This window comes from Cheilinus undulatus, linkage group 17 (assembly GCF_018320785.1).
Source record: "Cheilinus undulatus linkage group 17, ASM1832078v1, whole genome shotgun sequence".
Taxonomy (NCBI): domain Eukaryota; kingdom Metazoa; phylum Chordata; class Actinopteri; order Labriformes; family Labridae; genus Cheilinus; species Cheilinus undulatus.
Window position 1 is genome coordinate 6,803,888 of NC_054881.1, and position 25,508 is coordinate 6,829,395.

The 25,508-nt window shown below is 38.3% G+C and overlaps 1 protein-coding gene across 4 annotated transcripts; it reads right to left on the reverse strand.

The window, feature by feature from the left end:
* Positions 1–25,084, reverse strand: LOC121524766 (KN motif and ankyrin repeat domain-containing protein 1-like). 4 transcript variants are annotated; one of them, XM_041810256.1, is made up of 14 exons: positions 24,875–25,063; positions 23,214–23,334; positions 22,159–22,238; positions 16,812–16,915; positions 13,387–15,972; positions 11,095–11,235; positions 10,430–10,538; positions 10,154–10,333; positions 6,977–7,064; positions 6,134–6,353; positions 3,344–3,486; positions 2,396–2,596; positions 2,123–2,221; positions 1–359 (listed from the first exon to the last, which is right to left on the reverse strand). In XM_041810256.1, exons 4-14 carry the CDS (start codon positions 16,846–16,848, stop codon positions 303–305), a joined length of 3,861 nt encoding a protein of 1,286 aa, XP_041666190.1. In that variant the 5' UTR covers positions 16,849–16,915; positions 22,159–22,238; positions 23,214–23,334; positions 24,875–25,063; the 3' UTR covers positions 1–302. The 4 variants fall into 4 exon arrangements, with proteins under 4 accessions (XP_041666190.1, XP_041666189.1, XP_041666188.1 ...); XM_041810255.1 differs by lacking the exon at positions 22,159–22,238 and having other exon boundaries at positions 25,027–25,084; XM_041810254.1 differs by lacking the exon at positions 22,159–22,238.
* Positions 25,085–25,508: the final 424 nt, after the last annotated feature.

Below are 25,508 nucleotides of genomic sequence, written 5' to 3' on the forward strand. Positions count from 1 at the left end.
ACTTTTTGTATCTGTTCTTGCTATTATTATCAACTTATAAATAATAAAAAATTAAAATGATTAGAAGAGATAAAGCATACATAGCTTATGAACATAGAAATTGAGCATGCCATTACATGCACAGTCTATACAATCTTATGCAAGTGCTTCACTGTAATGCCAGCTATCTGAATAACTAGTCGTCTGGGTAAAAGTTTGAAATTTAAGTCTTCTGGGACCCTTCTTTTGTGACTGGGGCACGTATGATGAATCACCTCTTAAATATTATTCATGAAGCATCCATTCAGGCTGTGGACATCACCTCATTCAGAGTTATTTTTACCACCAGAGGAGGAGAGGGACCTGTGGCGAGCGGCAGCCTGTGAAGACAAAAACACAAAAACAGAGGACACTGATGACTGAAAAGGGAACAGTAAACACTCAGATTTGTGTTTCTAAATCCACAAAGCAGTCCAGTTTGGCTCACTGCAGTGTGGTAAGGTTTGGTATCATACGCCTTGATCTTGCCTGTGTTTCCATGCCCAATGTCTGGCTAGTCTTAATCCTAGTGATGGGGATTCTGTCTCTTTGTAGATATTTGGATCATTTGGCTCAGCTTACTCACATCACTCCATCTCACCATCTCAAAACTTGCCATCTCTCATTGAGATGCCATATTATTCTAGCAATGATCCCACTAGGTTTATTTGTTGAATGATATCACAGCATGTTTATTAAAAACACGAGTACGAAAAGATGTTCAGCTCTGTACAAGCACAACACTGTTTTGTGTTTGCCCATTATTGCTGCTGTCGCAAAGGAAGTCAAGATTATTGCGCCCAATCAGGCTGCAGTGAGGCTTGTTCAACTATTATTTTCTCTCCACTGCCAAGAGTTCATGAGATAAATTCATGTTACACAGATACGAAATGGATGTCGTATTAATTACCTTCAATTACAATTAAACTCCTGCAAACTGTTTACATTAAACAACTACATGGACATGTTTCCAATCTATTTGTGCACCTTAGATCAGTGGTTTTCAACCTTTTTGCCCAAAGCACACCTAAGATCAAGCCAAAACTTCGAGGCACACCAAATCCATATCTATGCAAAGCTGCCTATTTAAAACATGTTAAATCGAGCGTATAGCGTTAGTTCAGGCAGGCCACTACTATATTATTGAGACTAGCTGATGTCACGCAAGTCCTTGTCAGCTGACGGCCATCTGAATTACCTTAAAGCATGCTATTGGGTAACTGCACTCACACTGCCATATTTAAACTGCTCTAACCTCGCTATGCTTTACTGCTCACCCTCCTCCACCCCAGCTCCTCCTTCCCAGTACAGCCACATATTAATAACAACAATAAATGCAAATTTACAACTGCCAATAAAGAAAAAACTATTTATGACTGCAAATCATGTGTGTTTCTTGACAAAGTAGCTCTGATGGAACTTAAGTTATTGTATAGTTGCAGTAAGTATGTATGGCTGTAGAAATTGCTCCAGCACACCAAAACCTGGCTCCCACACCATTTGAGAACCACTGCTTTAGACCGTGTCATTTTCTGCTTTCTGTCTGTTTCTAAGAAACATGAATAAAAAATTAATTAAAAAAACATGACACCCAGAACTAGTGGAAATGGGAAACTTTACTCTTGGACCTCAAGTGACTTGAATTCTGTGCCTCTCTCCTCCATATTATGGTACCTTGATTTCCAAATCAATTGCAAAATTCACTTCCATTTTAAAAGAGGTCTTTGGATCAGTGAGCAGCAGACGGCTGCCATGTCATCTACTGGAGTTAGTCTGCTGTGTTTCAACAAATCCAGAGTCAACCCAGCATTCTACCAGGAGCTTTTAGAGCTCTTCCTTATTTCATCTGAAGAGAAGCATTATGAAGATGCTGATTTCCTTTTCCAGCAGGACTTGGCTCCTACTCACAGTGAAGCCAAAACTACTGGTTACTAGTTTGCTGACATGGTAGTACTGTGCTAGAGTGATGCAGTAACTCAAGCAAAAGGAAATAAGAAGATGCATTACTGTAATGAATAACAAAACTTACATAAAAAGGGTAATGTACTGATTACTGCAACTGGTATACCATCACTCATGTTAATAAAAAAAATGACCCACATACCCCGGTCTGTCCTTTGGAGAAGTTTGTGTGAGCATAAAGCAGCACAGCAATGTCATGATGACCTGCCTCCAGAGCGATGGACAGGGCTGTGCTTTCATCCTGTAAACACACAAACTCATAAACATTATGCGAAGTTCTACCGTGCAATGGTTATTCATAAACACATGCTAACTTCTCCTGATTTAAATAACAATCTGTGAGACAAAGTCGGAGTACTTCTGCTTCACAACTTGGCTCACAGTCTGCTCTAAGTGTCAACATTGACTCACATACACTGTCAGTCAGGGTGGCATCACAGTCCGGCTGTGCCAGCAGGAGTTTGACCATCTCGGCGTGACCGTGCTCGCTGGCACACATCAGCGCCGTTGAGCCCTCGTCATCCTGCAGATTCACCTCTGCCCCCTGTGTGAGCAGCGCCTGCACCATGTCCATCCTGCCGTGACTCACTGCCAACATTAGAGCCGTCTGACCTGCCTGGACGACGAAAAGGTGAGGGTCAAGTACAGAAAATCACTGGAATGGTGCTGAGGCTGCACATTTTAAAAATAGGGATGATAACCAAACAGATCAAACTTCACAGCAGTTATTTGTATGAGAATTTGTACATTTCTTAGGATAGCAGGAAAATCAAACAATATTGATACCTGCCTTGATAACAGGGCAATAAAGGGGAAGTCCTAGACACTCAATACTGCGTTATTTCTGGTTTTAAATGACCCAAAATTTCAGCAAACTCCTGCAGACTACACCACTGCTACTCTCTCTCATTCTTTCTTGCTGCAGCTTTGGTTTGAAATATGACCACATGAGTTCAGGTATGTTTGATACTACAGATCATTAAATTAAAAGAGGTTATATTATTTAAAAAATGTAATATAAAGTACTGAAGAACTGAAAAGTACAACCTTGATGCACTTAAAGCATAAGCATTCACTATAAAATAAAACACTGTTTTACTCTGGAGGATCCACTTGTCATTGCAATGGATTTTTTTTTACTGTGCAGGTTATTTATTTACCTCCATGGACGCTAATCAATAAAAAAAAAAAAAAAAAAAAACTTTTACGACTCAGCATCAGATGTGAGCTTCATATTAAGTGATATAAAAGAATAAAAAACAACAATTTACAGTAACTTTCAGTGTCCACAGCAGAATATGAACACAGTTTAGGGGAGCAGAAAGACATCCCGACCACCACCATCACCTGAGAGCAGACCGACCTGGCTCGCCTTTGCGTTGACATCTCCTTTACTGAAGAGCTGCTCCACCACTCTCATATCCTCTGGGCTCTCTACAGCTGCGAGTGCAGCCAGCATGATGGGGGTGTATCCTGCTTTGTTCTGCTGATTCACGTTACACACCTCTGTGGTCAAGACAGGGAAAGCAGAGAGACTTAAGAAACATGATTATATTTATTGTTGACACTTCACATGCAAACTTCTTCCACTAATATCGACTGTATTATGATTTTAAAGAATATTTATTTATGTATATACAATATAGAATATTAACTGTAAAAATGTTAAATTGATAGATTCAGTTGCACAGCTGTACATAATTAGACACCATCACTCTGAAAAGCTACTAAATGAAAAGACATTTAAGGCCTTAGTGCCCTTGAATTTCTGTAGCGTCAATGCGGCAGTGAAATAAAAATCTATTTAAGCTTTAATCAATTATTATTCATTCCTGTTGAGAATTAAACTACCTTGACTCATTTTTTTCCAACCAGGATAGGCACATTTTTGTTGTTTCATAATTCTCAGATATAAAGCCCAGTTTCTAGATGGAGTAAAGCTTCTTTTGATATGCAACCAAACTTTCCTTCATAGAAATTAACGCTGCAGTAATGTGTTTTCCATCAGGATCATTACAAGAGGACACAGATAAGTTTCACTAAATGAAAGCTTTACATTTATTAAACTTGTTTGCCCAGTATATACTTTATATCTGGGAGTTGGCATGCCATGTTAGCTATCATTTTTACAGCATGCTCCTCCTGCAAAACTAATTTCCCCTTGTGGGACAATAAAGATAATCCGAATGTAAATTTAGATACAGAAAACACAAGCAGCACAGGGTCAGAAAATTAATGAAAAAGGCATGACAAGGATCAGCTGCTCTTTAGCAGTGAGGGGACAGAGGTCAAGACAGCAAATAAATAAATGACTGTCTAGTTTATCTGCAACCAAAGTTTACATTTAAAAAAAGGCAGAATGACAAAAATCCAAGGCACTCTGATGTGATAGAAAAATCCTAATATTAAACAGAGATTTGTCGAAGCGCTTTGACTCAATCTTCATTGTGACATAGAAGACTGTAAATAAAGCTAAACACATGTTCACTTAAGGTTTTGGTGTCATGTGACAGAAGTCACTTCACACTGAAAAAAATGGGAATCAAAAACAATTTCAAGAAAATGTACAAAAAAACTTGTTTAAAAGGATTTTAGATTTTGCATCATGATATATTTACACCAATAAACAAAGATTATAAAAAGGCAAGTTAATGTAGTCACCTCACTAACTTCACTTATTAGAATTTATAAAAATATAAGCCATTACTATAAAACTCAGGCTTTGGTATCAAAGAGTTCTTTTTGAACTACTGAGTCACAAAAATGTCACCATGGAAAACATACCATAAAATCAACATGAATTAGAATTTTCTTCAAACTATGATTGACGGTGTTAATGTTCAAACCCTAAAATGGCTAAATTTCCACATAATAAATGCAGCACAGTATGCTGCAGAGTCTGGGTAATGCCCTTAATGAACAGCTGAATTGATCTGAATGCATGTTTCTTTTTTTTGAGTATCAAAACAAGAACTAAAACAAAATTAAATAAAACCCTCACTTGTTGAGCAAAAAAGTCCACTTCTAAAAATGAAAATAAATAAATAAAAATGTACATTCTAATTTAAAACATATATATTTCACAAGCTTCAGTCCTCTTGAAAAATAAAGTGGAAAAAAATAATATGAAATGCCAATCTCGGAACTTAAAACCACCATCACGACAATCTTAAAAAGCAAAAAAATATCTTTGCTCCACGTACTTAAAATGATCAAAAAAATTTGGTTAGAATGGAAGTAAATGGGGAATCTTATGTCCCTGTAGTTCCTCAAATGTCCACTTTAGACCAGCACCAAAGTGTAGAATACCCATTAATTCCTACATTAAAGGGGACATTTAATGCAAAAATCACTTTTTCAGGCTTTTCTAACAAAAACATGTGCCCCTGGCCTGTCCACAATCCCCTCAAGTACCAGAAAAACACATCACCCCCCTCCCCCTTCTCCATCTTTCAGAAAATGTGTACTGCAACAAGCCATTCTCAGATTTTCCCCTCATGATGTCATGTGGGGAGTTAGCCCCGACCCCAGGTTTGATTGGCCCTCCCTGCTTGGCAGAAAGTTCCGCCCTCCTCTCTTGATCTTCCTCTCAGATAGGAGAGACACATCCATTAAGCCACATCCATTTCTTGAGAGGGGCGGAGTCAGACAGCTCATTAAGATTTAAAGCCACAGACACAGAAACAGTTCATTAAGAGTTTTTCAGACATGCTAAAATCCAATAGTGTTTTTTTTTCAGCAACAAACTTCACAGGCATGTTTTGGGGACCAATACAAACCTGTCTTTAAGGGGTAAAATATGTCCCCTTTAAAATATGAATATTTACAGCTGAAATATAGATATTTTCAGCCTGATCTCAAAGAGATTCTAGTTTTTACTGCTCACCTCGACATTAGTTTTAACTACAGGAGTGTCTTTTAAAATATACTATATGTTTTGATTTTTACAAAGGCTACAGTGCTCCATAAATCTGCATTATTAGGGATGTGGCTGGGTTGCCTGATAGTTTGGGTGTTGTGGATGTTTTTCAGAGGGCTTCAGGCTCATCTCAGCTCAACCTCTTTGCTTGTTTCTAGATTTATAAGAATTATACACAGATTTACCAATATGGCAACTGCCATCTTTGGGCGTAGACTTCTTGTGTTACTGTACCTGCATCAAGCAATTTCTTGACGACACCAAAGTTGGAGTGGGACACACTGTAGTGCAGAGCTGTGTTGCCATTGCCGTCAGCCATGTTACATATATGCTGCAATACTGAGGGTGCAATGACCCGAAATGTAGATAAGTAATCCTCCACAGTGTCAGGAGCAGCCGATTTGTGACTGGACACTGAGAACCAATCCTGCTGCAGGGTTTGTAGACAATCATGCTGCGAGAGATAAAGAGAAGAAAAACATAGGTATTTGTACAGAGAGATAAAACATCAATGTCTTTTTACACATCCAAGTAAAAGCTTTAAAAGCTGCCAGAGCGATTTAGACTACTGCTTTGAAACAGTGAGGAGCATTTTGTAATTATAGGGATGTGAATAAAAGAACGTAGACGAGAGAAAAACAAAAAAACAGCCTGCTTTTATAATGTTCACAACATCATTATGGAAGCAGCTTAGAAATCTATCTTCAATAAATCCATAAAAGTAAAGGCTTTGTTAGCATTTCAGACATCATGTTGGAGTTGACTTTAAAATGCACTTTCTTGCCTCTCTGTTTACCAACTTATCGGAGAATAGAGGAGCCTCTTCTGCTTACATAAACTATTGTTTTCAAGTTTAAGACAAAACAAAATGAGAGAAAATTACAGAGCTAACACATTCCAGCGCTTAACGTATCCAACGCCAAGTCATTTCTGTCTAAATAACATGCTTGAGCACACCCATCTCTCCACACCCATCCACTGACATACTATTATGTGCACACACACACACAAAGACACACAAGCAGACACAGTGACCCTGAATTGCTCTCTCACTGAGTATGGTGAACCAAAACATACCAATTCTGTGCTGGATAGAGTCGTCTCACCACTCAGGTGCTTTTTTAAGGCTTGACAAGCAAAAAACATCTTTTCACTCAACTTGGACCTGAAAGGATTAAAATGTTACTGGTTAAAAAAATGCAAATCAGACATGGACTAGACCCTAAAATGCTAAACTCACACAGAGAATTTCAGGACTGACACATGCCTCATATAATTATTCAAATCTACACAAAAACAAATATCAAGTGAAGATGCCAAACTCCAAACTCAAAATATCTCTATAGACTGAATAAGCTAGATTCACCTGACAAATTCAGATTAACATTTAATTTCATGATTTTACAAGCACAAAATCAGAGATAAAATATGCATCAAGGACTCAGGGATGCTAAGGGCATCTCCTAAAATCAGGCACAATTAAAACCATCAGCTCAAATACTATGTTTACCCTGTTATATGGGATATGAAGTACTTTTACCTCTTGCAGAGTGGTATAACTTATAGCAGGTCATGGCTTTTCATCGTTTAGTGGTCTCAAGGTCTTTCCTACTTAATCCAAGACTTTGAATTAGCCTGCCACACAGAGCAGCATGACTAGATGCTACCCTGGATTATTCAAGTTTTAGTACACTTTTTATTGTAATAACTTCAGAACTACCTCTGACTGTGCAGACCTACTGCACAAATCCATTTCTCATGGAGATGCACCACCTAGCAGGGTGTTCTCACTTCATTTATTTACCATATTTGGCAGATTTACCAAAAGTGTACAAATGTTTTCTTGAAATGTATCCTTTGGACACAGTGGCTGTATCCCAAGTCGTATATTTCGTCAGTCCTCAGTCTTTGGTCGAGTTCTGGCCCGCCATCTTAAAGACCAGCCCAAAGACCCTTAGCTGGTCTGAAGACAGACAACACCAGCATAAATAAATAATAGAGGAGAAACTGAGCTTGATGATAAAGAGATGATAAACCGACACAATGGACTCTGAGAATATAAAGATCAGCAGTTTTAAAAGACTCCATAACTGATGGTGTGGGATTTAAAAAGAAATTAAACTGCATATATAAGAGTGAATCATTATGTTGTTTAATATTTGATTTGTTTTCTGATTCACCATCAAATTTAAAACATGTCTAAGTTACTAAAATCAAAAGAATCAGATGATTTACATCCATCATGGGTTCAGTAAAGTTTATATCACTCTGATTGTCAGGTTTGATCATTAGCCTTCACATTGAATAATCAGGCTGATAAAAAATGTCATAATGAAGCATTTCATAAAAAGAGTCTGTATGTTTCACAAGACTGCAGGTTTCTCTTCATTTCCAGGTGTTTGTGATCCCACACTGAGACCAAACAGTGTGTGGATACTTCATTTGAATAAATACAGCATAAATGTACGCTGACACAATCGGCTGTTTACGCCTCCTGACAGCTGATTGATGATCAGTCACGCTGCAGAGCGACAGACATCTTACGGACCATTAAAAATCACTCTTTTGTCTTCAATACTCTGCTTCGATTCCTTCAGTCTTGCCATGAGTCTCTGGTGGGTAGATCTAAGGCGCAAGGAAAAGGATGAAGCCAGAGACCCAAGCCATAAAATAGATGAAGTGAGGGAGTGAGCCAGTGAGGGAGAAAGGCTGTTAAAAAGTGGGACAGCCAGCCAGGCCCCTTCTGCGTGCAAACTGTGATACTGTGCTCCATAGAGAGGAGAAAATGCAACTGCTCACTTACATGGAGCAACAAGAATACAAAAATTAATCAACTGTTTCATTGGTACTTAGTTTTCCCATGAAGTGTGTGAACAACACTGCAGTTTGTAATCCCTGTTAACAGAACAATGTTGTCCAAAAAGCTACAACATGCTTTGAGTATGCATGTGATTGAAGCTGGATTTCTTTTTAAATATCTACTGGCTGATCCAGTTTCAGATGATGTATGTGGTGCCATCTGTCAGCTCAAAATGTACCACCCACACTCTCCATTACGATAACTTTACTAGAAGCAGCTGACACTGGAAATATGCAGCGCCACCAATCAGAGATGTCACTGTGTTACTCTGGCATTGTGGGTAATTTAGTAAGAGTAAGAATACACTTTTTTTCTTAAAACAAAATAAAAAATATACCAGCTGATTAAGTATCTTCTTTCCCTATGTGAATCGACTTCTGTTAAAAAAACAATAGTTAAATGCACTCGTCACAGCAGACGCGGAAGTTTTGCTGGTAAAGGCGAGCTAAACCAATCAGAAATTTCACTGTGTCACTCTAGGATTGTGGGTAATGCTGAAGATTGCCAATAAACAATATCTTTTTTCAAAATTAAGCATATAACAAAATAGCTAATGTCTTAAAAATGGTCATTGTCATTTCACACTCAGGAATCTAGTGATAAATTTACCTTGAATGGTTATAACATCACGACTATTTTAATCTTAAAAGCATCATGTCTGAGTAATGCTGTTGCTGACAAGAGACAGTATGAAGGGGAAGTGGGCATGAATTTACAAGGCATATTCCTATTATGTCATTATTATTCCTGTTACATAATGACTTCTCCAGCATCCCTAGCTGAAACTGGCATCCAGTGTCCCTGACACAAAATAAGATGTTATGTCTTATTTAGACATTACATCTTCAATATTGCAGTAGCAGGCACTTTTACTTGTTACAGGCAGCTAAAGCCTTCTTTTTTACTTTTGAAATATTAAAGTAAGATGCTCATCTGGACTTGTCAGGTGAATGTGACATATTTTTAGATGTCACATTGTAATGATATATTCTAATTAGATAATCCCTTTAAATTTTTCACAAAAGCTGCATGTGCGAAGCCAACATGCAGCCTTTATCCATAACATAACTAGCACACTGAAGATATTTCTGCAAGCTGTAAAAAGCTGATTTTAAAGATTTAAAAAAGGGCAATGATAAAAAAGTCATTGCAAGAGGTTGATGCCTTTTTAATCTTGCAACCTGCACCATCTTTCATGTATTAAGGCTGCTTCATACCGTATTCTTGATGCAAGTAGGGCTGACCAATTAACTGCATTTCCATTGCCATCATGATATGAAAATGTTCCATGGCACAGACCTTGTGCTATGTCATGTTTAACCTCATGTCTTGTTTCCTTTTTCGTTTCCTAGAAATTTTCAAGAGTGTACGTGTAAAAAAGGCCTTTCCATTACCTCTGTTGTATTTGCAGTCTTGTAGACCCTTTCGATCCCCTGCTGGTACCACTTTTCCCCTTTCTTAAATGTGTTCCATCTTGAGAGGTTTCCTTTAATTTTTTGTGTCCTCTCCTTTCAGCTTCCTCCGAGCTAGCTTTCTCGCTTGCAGAGAGCTCATAAGATGAGGCAGGGTCCAATCTATAAGGCCAGTAAAGGAGAGTAAATACACTGGAAAATGTCAAGATTTAAAATCTATGCTGTCTTTTAGATATTGGTTTAACATTGGATAATTACCCTGTGGTCACCCCAATTAACTTCATGTTCTTCCTGTTGCTGCTGCAGCCTTGGTCCCCATTTGATTTCTTCCTTACAGGTCGCAGCACACCAGTATGAGCTGACCTTTCTAGGTACAACAATGCAGAAAATGCATCTACTATAAATTAGGCATTGTGTCATCCACAGTTTTCCTGGTCAGTCTGGATAGGATGTGGTGAGGATAGTTCTATTAAACTCTGCAGGTACTTGCAAATATGGGTGGAACAAAATGTGAATATAGAAAAATATTTGCTGAATCATATCATTGTTATTATGGGCTGCATACCATGTATTGTATGGGTTGTTACCCTGTGATTCCCAGCCTTCTTTAAAAATCTGAAGGCCTCATTCCAAGAGAGAAAGCTCTTTCTGACACCAGCTCCTCCTACACATCCGTTCAATTTTAGACCCTCAGCCACAAACTGGTATGTGGTACGAAGCGCCTTCCAAACCCAGAATTCATTCCAAACATTGCAAGTGTATCCCTAACAAAAGTGAACTTGCCAAGCTGAAGGCAGCCACTTCCTCTGAACCTCACACAAGCTAAAATGGGGCTAGGGAGTAGCCTGGAAGTGGAGTATTTTTAAACCGTCAGACATTATTCTTTCCCATTATTCTTACATACACAGATACAGGAATGTTACCTTGCAGAGCGGAGGATGCCTGCTGTTCTAACATCTGTATCATTTTCTTCACCTCGACTCCATCACGTTGGCAGATTTCTTTGTTTGCTTTCTCGCACTCAGAGGACTCCACTGTACGTTGAGAGGGAAGGTCTCTGCTAACTATGATAGAAAACAGGTTATTAGGAGAGCTCTGACAAGTTATGGTATGATAACTAAGATACCAAATACATCATAGAAATATCCCTACATTTTTAAGTCACCTAACAGAGTTCTTTTTTTTAACCACTAATGGCACCACAGAGAAATCTGTGAGTGGGTACTGTTTGCAAGCTTACAAATAGTTTGATACTTACTGGAAAATACCACATTACATCTCAAACTTGGCATCTAGATCAGTGGTTCCCAACCTTTTTTCCTTTGAGGCCCCCCTACTTGTATTTAAGAAAACTAGAGCCGTCCGAGGACCAATACGAAAAAAAAAGTGGTACTTTATGGCCAAAATCAACACAAATTTTAATTATTTTTTGAATAAATCCAAAGAAAGTAGCCCTAAACACAAATTATTTAACCCAGCAATCATTGTATGAATTCATAATTGTTATACCATGATATCTGTTAATATGCGCAAATCTAATTTAACAAGCTCAGGAAAGATGGAGCCTCGCACCCCCTCTGAGATCTCTTGTGCCCCCCTAAGGGTGTCCCCGACCCCAGGTTGGGAACCAAGGATCTATTTGAGTTGTTCTACAGATTTGCTCCTTCTGAAAGTCCCTTGAGGCTGTGCTTAACTTGGTAAAACTGCATTTCCCTTTAATGCACCAAACTCATGAAGTGCCCAATAAACTCATGAGATTGAAGTTCTTCTCTCTCTTGCAGAGTTAAGGGCTTTGATTTCTAGCCACCTTGCTTCCGACTGTAACCATTTTAACTGATTTCTACTGTGTTGTTTTAATATGTTTGAAATCTCAGCAGCACGGGGGAAAAGGGAAACCTTAATGTCTTTTTGAGGTTTTAAAATGAAATTTTAAAAACGATTCCTGCTGACTGCACTGGGCACTGCAAAGTTTAAGTACTCAAACTTGTGTTTCTTCATGTTTGACTGATTACTGGCATAGTGTTGCCGCTGTAGTACAGTTTTAAACTGAGAGATGACATTGGTAGAAACAAAAAATAGACAACTGTTTTTTACTATGGCAAGAGGAAAAGAAATCCTAGGAACCAACTACATATAGCTTTCTTTTTGTTCCGAAGTAGCAAATATAACATGAAAAAGGGCTGTCAAGATTAATCACATTAATTGCAATTAACCAAGACTTGCAATTAGTGAAATATCTTTTAAATAAACATTGATTGCATGCTTAATTGTCTTTATCAACACACCAAAAAGTCCACCACTGCTCCTTTATGTCTCATTTCCATTTTAAAAACTCAAAGACAGCTCGGTGGAAAAGTCATCTGTACCTTCTGCTGTCAAACTTTTCCCCTTTTACTGTCTCCTTGTTTTTCACAATCTGTAACAAGTTCCTTTTTCTCCGGTTGGCAGGTCTGTATCCCAACAGTATGTTAATTACTCTTAGTTTTACAGTAGGAACAACCAGAAAGACACAATAACGGTTTTAAATGCAAAATAGAATAATTTTAAATTTAATAAAAGGATGTGATTAATCACAATAAACAACAGAATTTCTGAGATTAATCATGATTAAAAATATAAATATTTTGACAGCCCTAATAAAAAAAAAACAGATGGTAATAATAAAGTGTAGGCAAACACCTGCACATCAACTAAATTGCATAAATATACAGTCCTTGTGGATTACTTCCTCCTTCCTTCTTACACCTGTTTTATGAAATAGATTTTGTTTTTAAAGCTTAGGAACTTTACTGGAAGTAACAGAGGATATATTCATTTGGTTTTGAAGTATCAACAATTTTGACAACACTAAATTAGAGGTGCTTGAAAATGTAACATTTGCTGGGAACTCTTTGGATTAAGAGCTGTGTTCAGTCTTATTCAGCATTTAGGTAATTTTAGTCCTTGGTGACTCTTGTTGACAACTTGAGGATAACAACATCCTCCTAAAAAAAGGATAGGACAAAACAGTTTTGGTCCACTTACAAACACTTTTTCCTCTTTCTTTTAAGGATCAGACAATGAAGTAACTAAACTCCTATAACTTCTATTAATTTAGAAAAAACAGATCCAAGAGCTGTTTCTACTTGTTGAAGAATTTTTATGATTTCTTTTACCTCTTAGCATTTCTGAACCACTGTGCGCTTTCAGTGCTAATTAAATCTCTACATTTTTACCTGATGGCTGAGCATCTGAAGTGTGGACTTCTGGACCTCCTTGTGCTGTGGGTTTGTTGACACAAGATTGCTTGGACGTGGCATTTCCTTGGCTAATTTGTGTCTGGGCAAACGCTTCAGCCTGTGGAGTGTAGTCTTCAGTGAGGAGGTCTCCATGCTCCCTGAGAAGCCAGTGCATCTTCTCTATGTAATGGTTAAGCTCTGGTTCCCACTTGGACTGAGAAGACTGCTGGCTAAGTTTACTTGGTGAGACAGAAAACTCTCGAATCCTCCCTTCCCCTACACCTACACTCCTTGTCTTAATGGGGTCAGGTAGATGGGATGGTCCAGACGCCATATTTCGTGTTTTCAGCCCAACAAGGAAATTATCGTAAATGTTGGTCAATCCAACACCAGTGTCTTTGGTAACCTTAGTTACTCCACCTGGTATTAGCTTGAAGGCACCATCTAGTAGATTTCCAGTTCCTACACCTATTGAGCGTGTGTCTGGTTTGTTTTTGATATCTTTGACCCTGCTGCCGACTGAAACTGTCCTAGTAACAGTCTGAGTGGTGTTGGTGTGCTTGTCTTGGGTACTCAGGACGGTATTAGTGCTTGAGTCTGCGTTGAAGGCATGTCTCGTGTTAGTAAAGCGAGATACTGAACTGGACACAGTGTTGGTACGCTGAGAAGTTGTCTGAGGTGATGCCATTATTCCTAGATCCACTCCTCGGATTTTATCCGTGGCGACACCTTGGGAAACCACTTTCTTTGCTTCACAGATGATCACATCAACTGAACAGTCCCCACAAGCAACTGAACGATGCTTTATCTTTCTTTTCTCGGACTGAAGATTGTCTACTGACACCTCAGTGTTGGTTTCTGCATCACAGAACTTTATCTCCACACCAACTCCTTGTGTCTTTGTAAAAACCTGGATCCCAGTGCCTTTTTCCATAGTCTCAACTCGCTCTCTGATCTCCCAGTGGCTCATGGGTACATCTGGTCCTGCACCAACATTCCTCATCGCAGGACTACTGGTGGATACTCCGACACTCTTCAGCTCTCTTGCCTCCCCTGTGCTGGCATCTCTCAGCTCTATGTGGTTACCTACTCCTTGGCTGGTAGTGTGGGGCCTTGCTTCAATGCCTGTGCTTACAGTGGATGGCCTGGCAAGCGAAGCTCTATCAACTCTGTTCCTAGCTCCTGCAGCCTGAATCTCAAGTTTCAAGCGGCTCATCTCTGTCTGGAGAGCTGATTCTTCAAGCTCTGCTTCTAAGTGATGTATTCTCTCCTTCAAGGCACTGATGATTAGCTGTTGGGTGTCAAGCTCGGCTTCCCGTTCCGTGTTAACACCAAGATTAGCTTCAGAAACTTGGGTTCCTATGGACCTCATCTCCACCTGATCTGTGTGTGCATACTTGTTCTCCTTTGTTGCCCCTGACAAAGTAGTTTCCATGTCTTTATCAGTTCCAACTGCGACTGACTTGGTAGTCTTGTCTTGTGCAGGAATATGGCCTATTCCATGCTGTCCTTGCAGCTTTCCACCCTTGATGGTTGTTTCTAACGCCTTCATCTCTTTGGTCAGTTGCCTGAACTCCCTGAGGTCTGTGCAGACACTTTTTGCTATTCCCTCCAACTTTTCCTCAGTGTTCAACTTGCTGTCAATATCAGACATTTCTATGCTATAGACTTTCTTCCAGATGTCTTCAGTTAATTCCTCATCGTTGTCACCAAGGTTCTTCAGCTGAGAGACCAGCTGCCTCTTTTCTTCTTGAAGGACTGATATTTTAACCTGCAGAATAGGAATGAGTTTCACCTGCTCCTCCAGCTCCTTCAGCCTCTGCAGAGCTACCACCATCTGGTCACGGACATGTTGCAGGTGTGCTTGACTACCAAGACTTGTGACTGGAGTGCTTCTTCCTGAGCTCTGTGGGCTTAGCCTGAGGCATCCTGTGCTTCCTCTACCAGCCAAGGACGAGCTCAGATGGATGTGCATATCACTTCCTGTGCTAGCAGGCTTGTTCCCATTGTTGTTCTGATTATATGCACCCAGGCCAGTGAAGGGGGAAAGTGACCCAGGCGAGCTTACCCCTCCAAAGCTGGCAAGTCTTCTTCGGGGGTATGGCTGTGGAGGAGACTGGTTTGCCACTTCCTTGTCCAAGGGATTATGGGTCTCCATGATGGTGTTTTCCATTACAGGGCTTTGCCTTTGCAAATTAAGAGATCTTGCGGCAGGCTGAGGCTTTACATCAGTGAGTGTCAGGGAGGATTGTCCTTCATTCCTCGAGGGTTTGTAATCCATGGAGGAACCATGTGGTGGTGGAAGAGGAGGTCGACCTCTGGTCGTAGCAGACATTCCCAACAGTCGTGTATCATCACTGCTAGATGATGACAAGGATTCTGCAGAATGCCACTGATTAGAGGAGATGCCACTCTGTGTTTTTTCCGCATTATTGACGGCCACTCTGGGCCTCCTCTTGAGGCTTAGACGCTTAATGGTGGTGCTGTTTTGGAAACTGTCCACACACTTTAAGTAGTCCTCTTCCGATGGATAACTGCAGTCAACCCCTAGGTAGTTTGGAATACAGTCTTCACTGCTTTGCCCTGTTTGACCAATAATTGTATAGACATAGTTTATTACAATGCTTGCAGAAATAATCATGAAAAGTCCAAACACTTGGCTGCAAAATGTTACATCTTAAACATGCACTAGAAAGGAATTTTTTCAAATTTCTCTTTCACTGAATAAGATACACACTGAGTTTCAGTCTAAAACTATACATTTTAAAAGTACTAAAAATATGAAACAGCACAGTGCTGAAACTTTATGATGATGAATATCAAACAAGAACAACCTGTTTAACAAAAACAGTCTCTATGCCATACTTTTTACCCTCAGAGTTAACTTTATCTTTCCTTACCTTAGTGATATACACTCATCTGCAAACGTTTCAGTTCAATTCTGGACCTTTCCTTCTGTCAGCTTAAAATCTTTAGACTATAAACTCCCACAAGAAGAGGAGGGACAGAGGAGGATGTACCAGTCTGTTCTCGGTAGTCACTTCTCTCCAAATGGTATGTCTCTCTACATAGACTGAACCCACTCTATAATTACCCAGCAACTTTCCCTCTAAATGCCTGACCATGGTCTTGGCAGGTTCTTCCAACCACAGAAATCCTCTGAGTATTTGAGCGGGTTAGAGAACAACAACAGTAATAGAAATCTTTTTCAAATACCAAGTTTAATTACTAATACTTAAGTAATTTAATAGTAATTCTGATGTCATAACTATTTTCTTTTAGTAATTTAGGCTTAAGCTCCGATAAAAACACAAACACAAAATTCTGACAATGTTTTGTTGCGTTACACAATATGCTGGACAAGTTACATATTCAAATCTAACAAAAAACAGCACTTAGAAATAGTTTGAAAAGTAAGTTACCTGGCACATTTCTTAGGATGTAGCTGCCTTGAGCCATTGATATGATTCACAAAGTTTCAGTAGTGAGTAAATTCCTCAACATCCAGTTGAATCTTTGAATGTGTCTGCAAATTAAAGAAAATTAGAGTGTAAATACGGCTGCACATCTTTGCGCATATGCTTTTCCGTACTCGTATCATCCTGCAGCATCACTCCTTCATTCTCTCTCCGAGCCAGAGTCCAGAAGTCAATAACAGCTAACGTTACCATGCTGCTTACATAGAGGAAATGCAATACCAGGCCATGACATATTATAGTTAGTTCTGCAAAAGTACAGTGAGAGAAAGGCTAAGCACCGGTGCACAAGAGTGACTCACCACATTGCAATGCCGTATCACTTTCTCATCAGTAAGCATCTTCTTTTTTCTGCATGTGGAGCTTATGAGGAGTTTTATTTTAGCAAAGAATGCACAAAATCTCTGAGTATGCAAGTTTCTTGCAAAACTTTTTTTCCCTTTTATAGAGTGGGTTTTGCGAAAAACATGCTATCAAAGTATGGAAAATGTTTATGTATAAAACAATATTGCATCATGGGGATTGAGCCTGTTGGGCCACTACTGAGGGGAGGTGACAGAAAAGATAAACTCCCAACCTGGATTCATTATCTCAGTACAGGCTCCTCGTACAAAAGGCCCTTTATGTTGATCTCACACTTTCAAAGGAATGAGAATTAAAAAAGAATATGCAACATCAGCTGAGGCAGGTCTGTTGGTTCAACTTTAACTTCATGCTTCGCCCTGTAAGGATGCATCTTGGTAAGGAAGGAAGCATAGAGGGAAGCATGTGAGGAAGCACTGTGCCATAATCATTGCATTTTATTAAATTTTGATTGAGTTGATTGAGCATTCTGGCACCCTTTACACACCTTGTAACCATACAATAATTGCACACCAACTTGTGTTTGAGCTTGTACATATTTAAATCTTAATCTTTATATTTTTTAGAAGTTTTATTTATTTGTTCAATATTTAACGTTTAATTTCTGTCAACATCTAAAAAATATGATTCTAAGAAAATAAAACCCTAAAAGATGTATTTTTTTATTGTGTTTGCATATAGAAGGGTAAAGTGAAGTAGAACCAATCAGATTTTTCCAACTCTGCTGTCACTGGGCAGCATAATCTTACACATCTACCAGTTTCTTTTGTATTAACAAAAGGCTGCTCTGAAAGGAAAGCTGCAAAGTTTCACTGTGTTCTTAAACCAGGGTCTCTGCAGGTTTCAACAAGTCAAATTTAAGACTTTTTAAGACTTTTTTAAGACCATAATAAATACAATTTAAGACCCATTTCACATCCATACTGGCAAGAAAGTAAAAAAGACATGAAGGGAAATCAGACACCCAGAATTACTTGCAAAGTATGTGTAGGGCCCTATGAAGTCTGTTTAATTTTTCGCCAAATTCCCTTTTTTCCATTTTAATGTTTTTTTGGAATTCTGTTGTTTAACCTTTGTGGTGTGATTTGTTGCTGTCTGTGTTTGTTGTCTGAATATGTACAGTGCTGTGAAAATGAATTTCCCCTTGGGGACAATCTAATCTAATCTAATCTAATCTAATCTAATCTAATCTAATCTAATCTAATTTTACCAGAGAAAAAAATGTCCTGTTTATGTAATTGAATCAAATGTTCACTAATCAAATAGAAATAACCTTAAATGTATTGAATAAGGGCCACAGTTGGCCCAGGAGCTGTTGTTTGGATAACCCTGATATAAAATAATTATACTGCTTAATTCTTTTAACAGACCAGAGTGCTTACTTTTCTTACCTGACGAGACACGTCACAGAAACATCACGTGACCACTCTGAGGAAGACTGCAAGTGAGCAGTCGAAACTGTCAGGTAAAAAAGAAAACACTCTGGTCTGTTAAAAGAATTAAGCAGAATAAGTTACTAGTGGACCAAATGAACCTCATCGGACTATAAAATAATTATAGCCAGTGTAACCGTCAGATATTTCCAACATTTCAAGACACATTCATGTGTCTAATCACATCCTAACTGATGTTTAGGGTTAGGGTAGGGTGAACCCTAACCCTAGCATTTCAGTCAAATTCATTCAATTTCTGTGTTAAATTGTAAATTCCGTTTTACTGGCCAATTCCGCCAATTCTGTCCGCAACTCTGTTATAATAATACATTTAAGACCTTTAAAAATCATATTTAAGACATTTTATGAGATTTTAAGAGACATTTTATGGCCTTAAATTCAAATTATTGGATTTTAGACGTTTTAAGACTTTTTAAGACCCCGTGGATACCCTGTTAAACGCAATGTAAACAAAGAACCTATTCCTATAATGATTTCCTTCCAGCTCTGCGATTGGTGTGCACTCTAGTAAACTGACCAATCACAGTGCTACTTTCAATGTTTGGGCTTTGTCATCTTTGTTGCAGCTTTTGCATTCTGTAGGACGCATGGATCAAAAGCTTGCCCAAAGTTAGCCAATCTGGCCAGCCAGCTTTCTTGCTTGATGGAAGCAGAAGGTTAGGATATGTAGTGGAAGACAGAGCAGCAAGTTAAGGTCATTTGCAATCACATGATCCCGAATGCCTGATGGGGTGCAGGAAGCAGGTGACAACCATTAGGAATGAAAGACAACGGAGAAAAGATAGCACTTACAGCTCTTAATAGACCCTATCATAAGAAGATTTCTACACACAGCGAGTCTGATCCCTACACTTTACAAAAAAGTGCTTTTTTACCACAGTTTAACAGATCTGGCGTGGAGGTGATCAATTTTGCTAATTACTCAGTATTTTAGACCTCTTTTGCATCTAGTCTTGACTGGTCTTGTTCTGAGTAAAGAGGCTAAGCAACCCTTTTAATATATTAAAAAATCCTCATTTTGTCACAAACATACTTTAAAATGAATCAGTGATGCATTATCAACCAAATAAACCTTTTCAGGGTGAGAGCCCGACTATTGATGCACTGATCACGAACAAGCCTGTTCTATGGAACGACACTTCAATGTGAGCCACGGTAGCTAGCTCCTGTTTGAGTGCCAGTTTCCTTTCCTCAATCCTTTCTCATTATCTAATCCACATTTAAAAAGCTAAACTGGAACCAAATGAAAAGCTGTTTGGGAGCCAGCTCTACGGATTTCCCGTCACAACAAGCAAGACCGATCGGACATCAGCTGAGGAAACATGGGCAAGATTGGAGTTTAATGTGCTAAACTATGATAAAATTTTACTGAACCAAACCGGACCACTTTGTGGAAACGGATCATACATTAGCATTGTCTGACCCTGCTTGTCCAGACTTTAGATTGAGGACCACTGTTGCTTTTAGTAGAAGTACCTTTATCATTATCTGAATCCTGTGAAATCCCACATTAACCTTATTTACTATCAATCCATAACAAGCAACTTTTCCCATTGTTAGGTCCATTTTAAAACCTCTGATTTACCCCAGGTTCCTTATACAACAAGCAGAGAAGACAGTCTAATTTTTATGTTTCATGCTACTTCTCAGTGTCACATTTTACAAAGAGAGATAATGCACTGATTAATTTGTTACTAAATAACACTAAAAATCAGAAGGTATTAAGGCTGTCTGTCCATCTAGAAATAGAGTAAGCTAAGCGGTCAGACCCAGTTGTTTTTCAGTCTGCCACACTGTACATTATTAATCAAACATATCTAACATATGCAAGATTATTCATAGAAGTGAGAGTTTATAGTCATCCAGGCAGTCTCCAAACTGGCATCAAAGTCATTTCTCATCTGAACATGACACCAGGCCTCAGGCAGTAAATCCAAAAGTTTGGCAAGTTTACTTAAGATTCAGCCACAGTGACCCAAAGAACTATTTCTGTGACTCTTAGATGAATTATACAGAGTGACAGGGGAAAACTTTTTGATGGGAAGCAGAAACAAGTTTGCTGCTAAAAAGAATCTGAGAGAAAGAAATAAAAATGTCAGAGAGGGAAAGAAACTAAAGAGCTTTTAAAACACAGATTTATGGATGCTTTAGCCTTGTAAGATGATCTACATCCAAACAAAGCAAATGAAGAGAGAGCAAATTCTCAAGACACAAAGCAGCCTGTGCCTCCACATTCAATCACTCAATGGATTTGAATGCACGATTAAGCTTGATACAACTCCATCAGACTCCACTACACTGGGTGGTGAGCCCTGCCCCTTCAGCTAGATTCTACTAAACCCTTTTCTGCTTAACTTTGCAAACAAGTTGAAAGAAGTTGAATAGTTGTATGCCAAACTGTAAAAACATAGACAAACTTTACACCTTACAGTAGGCCTATGCACTCTCCTTTATTATTGGTACTAATTTGATGCCTGCTACCTCTGTAACTTATGGCGAAATCTGAAGGCAGATGATGATAGAACTTCAGCAATGCTTGGCTTTTGGGTAGAAACCTGAAAACTGCAAAGTATGTGCAGAACCCTCGTCCAGTTTGGGTCTAATTGAGGCGTTTACATGCAACAGTAAATCAACCCTCAACTGCATCATCTAGGTAAGTTAGTCCAACTTTGAGAGATACAATTTGGACATATTGCCCTCTGACTAACATGTTTGCAAGCATTTAAAAAGTCCAGTTTAAGGCCTTGCACAACAGACATGTTTTCATGCAACTAATTCACACGTATTTAATTTTTTCAAACCTGCAGCCAGTCAATGCAAACATTCACACCTGCAATGGAGGTTCACTGTGCAAAATTGTTGCTTTATTTTTCTGGACAATGGATGATTTTTTTCAAAAGTTTCAGATCCACTAAGCATGCATTACAAAATTTTCACTTGATCAAAACACTTAAAAGTTGCCAAGTTTTGAGGCACACCTAACACAGGAGCATCCATAGCACTTATCAGTATAATGTCAAGTTTTCCTTTGCAATTAATTGTTTGGTTCTAGCTGTTGCTAGGTTGTTTTTGTCCTAATTGTGAAACAAATAAGCCTAACAAAAGATATAACAGGCAACAGGCAGCCCAACATACAGCTGCAAGAAAAAGTATGTGAACCCTTTACCATACTTTACCACTCTGCACTGTGAATGTTTACATGTTTTGTTCAGTAAAAGCATGAAAACATATCATTTTTTGTGCGGTATTAGTTTAAGCAGACTGTTTGTCTATTGTTGTGAATTAGATGAAGATCAGAACACATTTTATGACCAATTTATTCAGAAATCCAAGAAATCCCAAAGGGTTCACATAATTTTTCTTGCAACTGTATGTCAGATAAAATGAATGATCCAAATTATGCACAGCTGGAGTTGTTTACACACCAAACAGGACTTTACTCCAATGACACATTTGATAACGAAGTCTACTTTTACCTCAGACAAACACGTAACAGCTGCTCTGGGTCAATCAATCATGAATAAAGAACGTTGTAGCTCCTCCATGGCCAACCAGGCTGAAGAGAGGAAACAGCGCTTAGCATCACACAAATTAAATGGCACGGACAGGGCAGTTGCACGTGGATGGTAAAAGAGACAAAAACTTGATTGAAATCTTCTTTCTGACCACCTCTTGGTTTACCAGTGAACAGTACAATCAACACAGCAGAATTCCAGGGCGCAACAGTTTTTTAAGAATGGAAATATTTCTGAAAAAGCAATGCTGCTGTAAATATACATGTTGAAATTTGCCACTGTATTATTCACAATTTTCTAGCTTTTTTTTTTTTTTTGCCTCGCCCTAGTGTGCAAAGCCCTTTATTCACCTTAACAGCCTTAAAAACTTGGCTCAGCTAAATGGTTTGCATTTGTGATGTAATTACTATTATTAAAATCAAAAAAATAATAATAAAATGCCATTTGGAGGTTGAGCTTGAATTTTCATATATGTGAGGTCTCAAATACTTACTGATAGGATGCATTTTTTACATTTTGAAGGCATCTATTGTATATATATTAAATTGTGATTGCATATCATCATGCATCACTTCATTAATGTTGAGCTTTAAAGGAAATGTTCTAACTTAGACATATTACCACTGGTCATTCTCCACTTTTGGTGACCCCCCCCCCCCCGTAAATTATGCTGCTTCAAAGAGACATAAGACCTGGCGACCTTTTGATGGCCACCAGATGTATTTTGAAAGTGGGTGAAATCTAACACATGCTAAATAGTCTGATCTAAATCGCTCAGCAATGAGAGAGAATCCTCATCTAGGGTAGGATACTGTCTGTCTATATTTCTCTTTAATAAACTTCACATAAAATACAGCTTGTGGTAATGAGTTCAGTGTCTGTTCCTTTATGTGAGTGTATCTTAGCATCCACCTTTGGATATGATAAAACGTTGTCCTTTCACTTACATTACTCCCAACAACAAAAGGAAAGCTTATTTTCTGACTCTAACAGAAAGAAGCCATCACATCACTCACCTCGTGACTGATCTTGAAACCTTAAATCCTTTGTTGAGGCCCTTCTCTTCTTTTGAAGTTGAGGCTCAAATCAAATGGTGACCATTCTTTTGCAGTCAAGGACTCTTGGCTTTGAAACAACCTACATGAAGAGAGAAGACATGCAGAACTGGTTGATTTAAATCATTTCTTAATATATTTACAGACTTGCCCTAATGAGATGTTTTAATTTTTTAATCTCTCTGTCTGCTCCGAGTCACGTTCTGTTTCCAATTTCTTCACATATTTTAATACTTTGTTTCATTATTCATGTCTATATCTTATTAATTTATTGCATTTATTTTCTCTGATATGTTGTTTTCTAATCTTTTTTATCATCATATACTGTTTTAATGAACTTATTTGTATTCCTTTGTTATTCAGTTTTCTTGTTTGAGATCTGCCAGTTGAATCACTGTTATTTATTCTATCAGGATTTATTATACTTTGCATTTGCTTTTGACTTTTTGTTTAATTTCATGGACAAATGTCTGTTTGGCCTGACTATGTCATACATATTTTACTAGACTCCTTAGTCCCTGCCTTTGCCATTTAATTGTCAGTAAAAACACTTTGTAAATATCTGTTTTTAGGTGTGTTATGTGCAGATAATATGGTTATCATTTGTTACAAAGCTACTGAGGGCTCAAAGACTAAACTGAGCCTACTTTATATCTGTCTGCCTTAAAATGACTCATGTATGTAAATTTGGTTCCATCTCACTTGCAGAATTTGACTAGAAAAATATTTGAGAGGTTATCATCACCTGATCATCAGTGACCTACTTTAAATATGGTGGAAATAATAGTGTTGTATGGTTAATCTTGCCTTTAATGGTTTAAAAAACGTAGTTTGAGGTTTTTGTAGGTTACTTGTGTTGGGGAGTCAAAATACAAACTATTCAAAAGTTGTTTTGTGCTATAGGGCAAGTATTTTCGATTCTTCCAATCCTCCCAACTTATTTCACAGGTGTATCGGTTGAATGTGCAACCGTGTTAACTGGTAAGTCGCCGCTGTGTTTGTCGTAATTACAACAGATGTTTAAAACGGTGAATGACCTGACGAATACCTCTTAATCTTTTAATTACCTGTTGAGAATTTTTCGGCATAATTAAAAAAAAAGAACTAAATAAAAAAGAATTCGTTGGGACAATCACCGGTTTCGATGTCAGGTATAATCACGACAACAGCAACAGCATTCGGCTGAAAGCCACCAGTTAACACGGTCGCTACTTAAACCAGAGCACCTGGTACTGGACGTCATCGTTACTATTTGACTTGTTTAATGCAATTTAACGACGAAATACTACATTTTTGACTCCCAAATCAACCCAATATCTATCAGAAAAGGCATACACTTCCGAAAAATTGCAAAACATGCAGTTATATAAAACTTGAGAGCAAAAAAATAGCCATAAAGTGTCATTTTATCAGCAGGAAGGTAATCCTGACGCCTTGCGGTCGAACAGAGACAATACAAGATAAATTATAACTGAAAAAAAATACTATGGCAAAACTCTTACCCTACTTCTTACTTTTACTTAATTGAATAATTTCACTTTTGGAGTACTTTAGGAGAAAAACACCTGCCCGTTCAACCGTTAGCTTACGCTAGCTAGCTGCTATAATGGGATGCCACTCACCTGTATGAGAAGATGTGAGCCAACAACAAAACAATTCGAGGGATGTAAAGGTTAAATAAAGTCTCAAATTGGCTCCAAGTATTTAAAAGGGTTAATAAATACTTGTGTACATGGTTAAAAGTTCATGTTTGCGCCTTTTCTCCTCTTTATACCTTTTTTTCTTGCAACGCCATTCCTGCAAGATGAAAAAGTTTCAGAGCAGGTTCAGGCGTAGGAGAGCTAGTGCGCATGCGCCGCGAGCTGTCAACATACACAGCAGGTGCTCCTGGGAGCTGGTCAGGTGATGAAAAGTGGTCTGTGAAACATTAATGATGTCTTTCTTTTAATGAATCGATTACACAGCGTAATGCTCATACGATTACTGTATGTTTTGTATGCAAGGCATTTTTCTAATAAATATCTGAAAAATTTCCTTAACTTTACACGTATATTATATTTATTCGCCAGGGTTTGATAAATAATAAGACTGTATCGACAATAACTTTCGTCTGTGGCATTCATTTTTAGTGTGGATAAAGGTACCCTCCATACGATCAGCCTAACAGATATGAATATTTTTATGTTACTTCTTTATATTTAAAGGACCTATTCTGTGTAGATTTAACCCTTGGTTTCAGCTTTTCTACTCAAATTA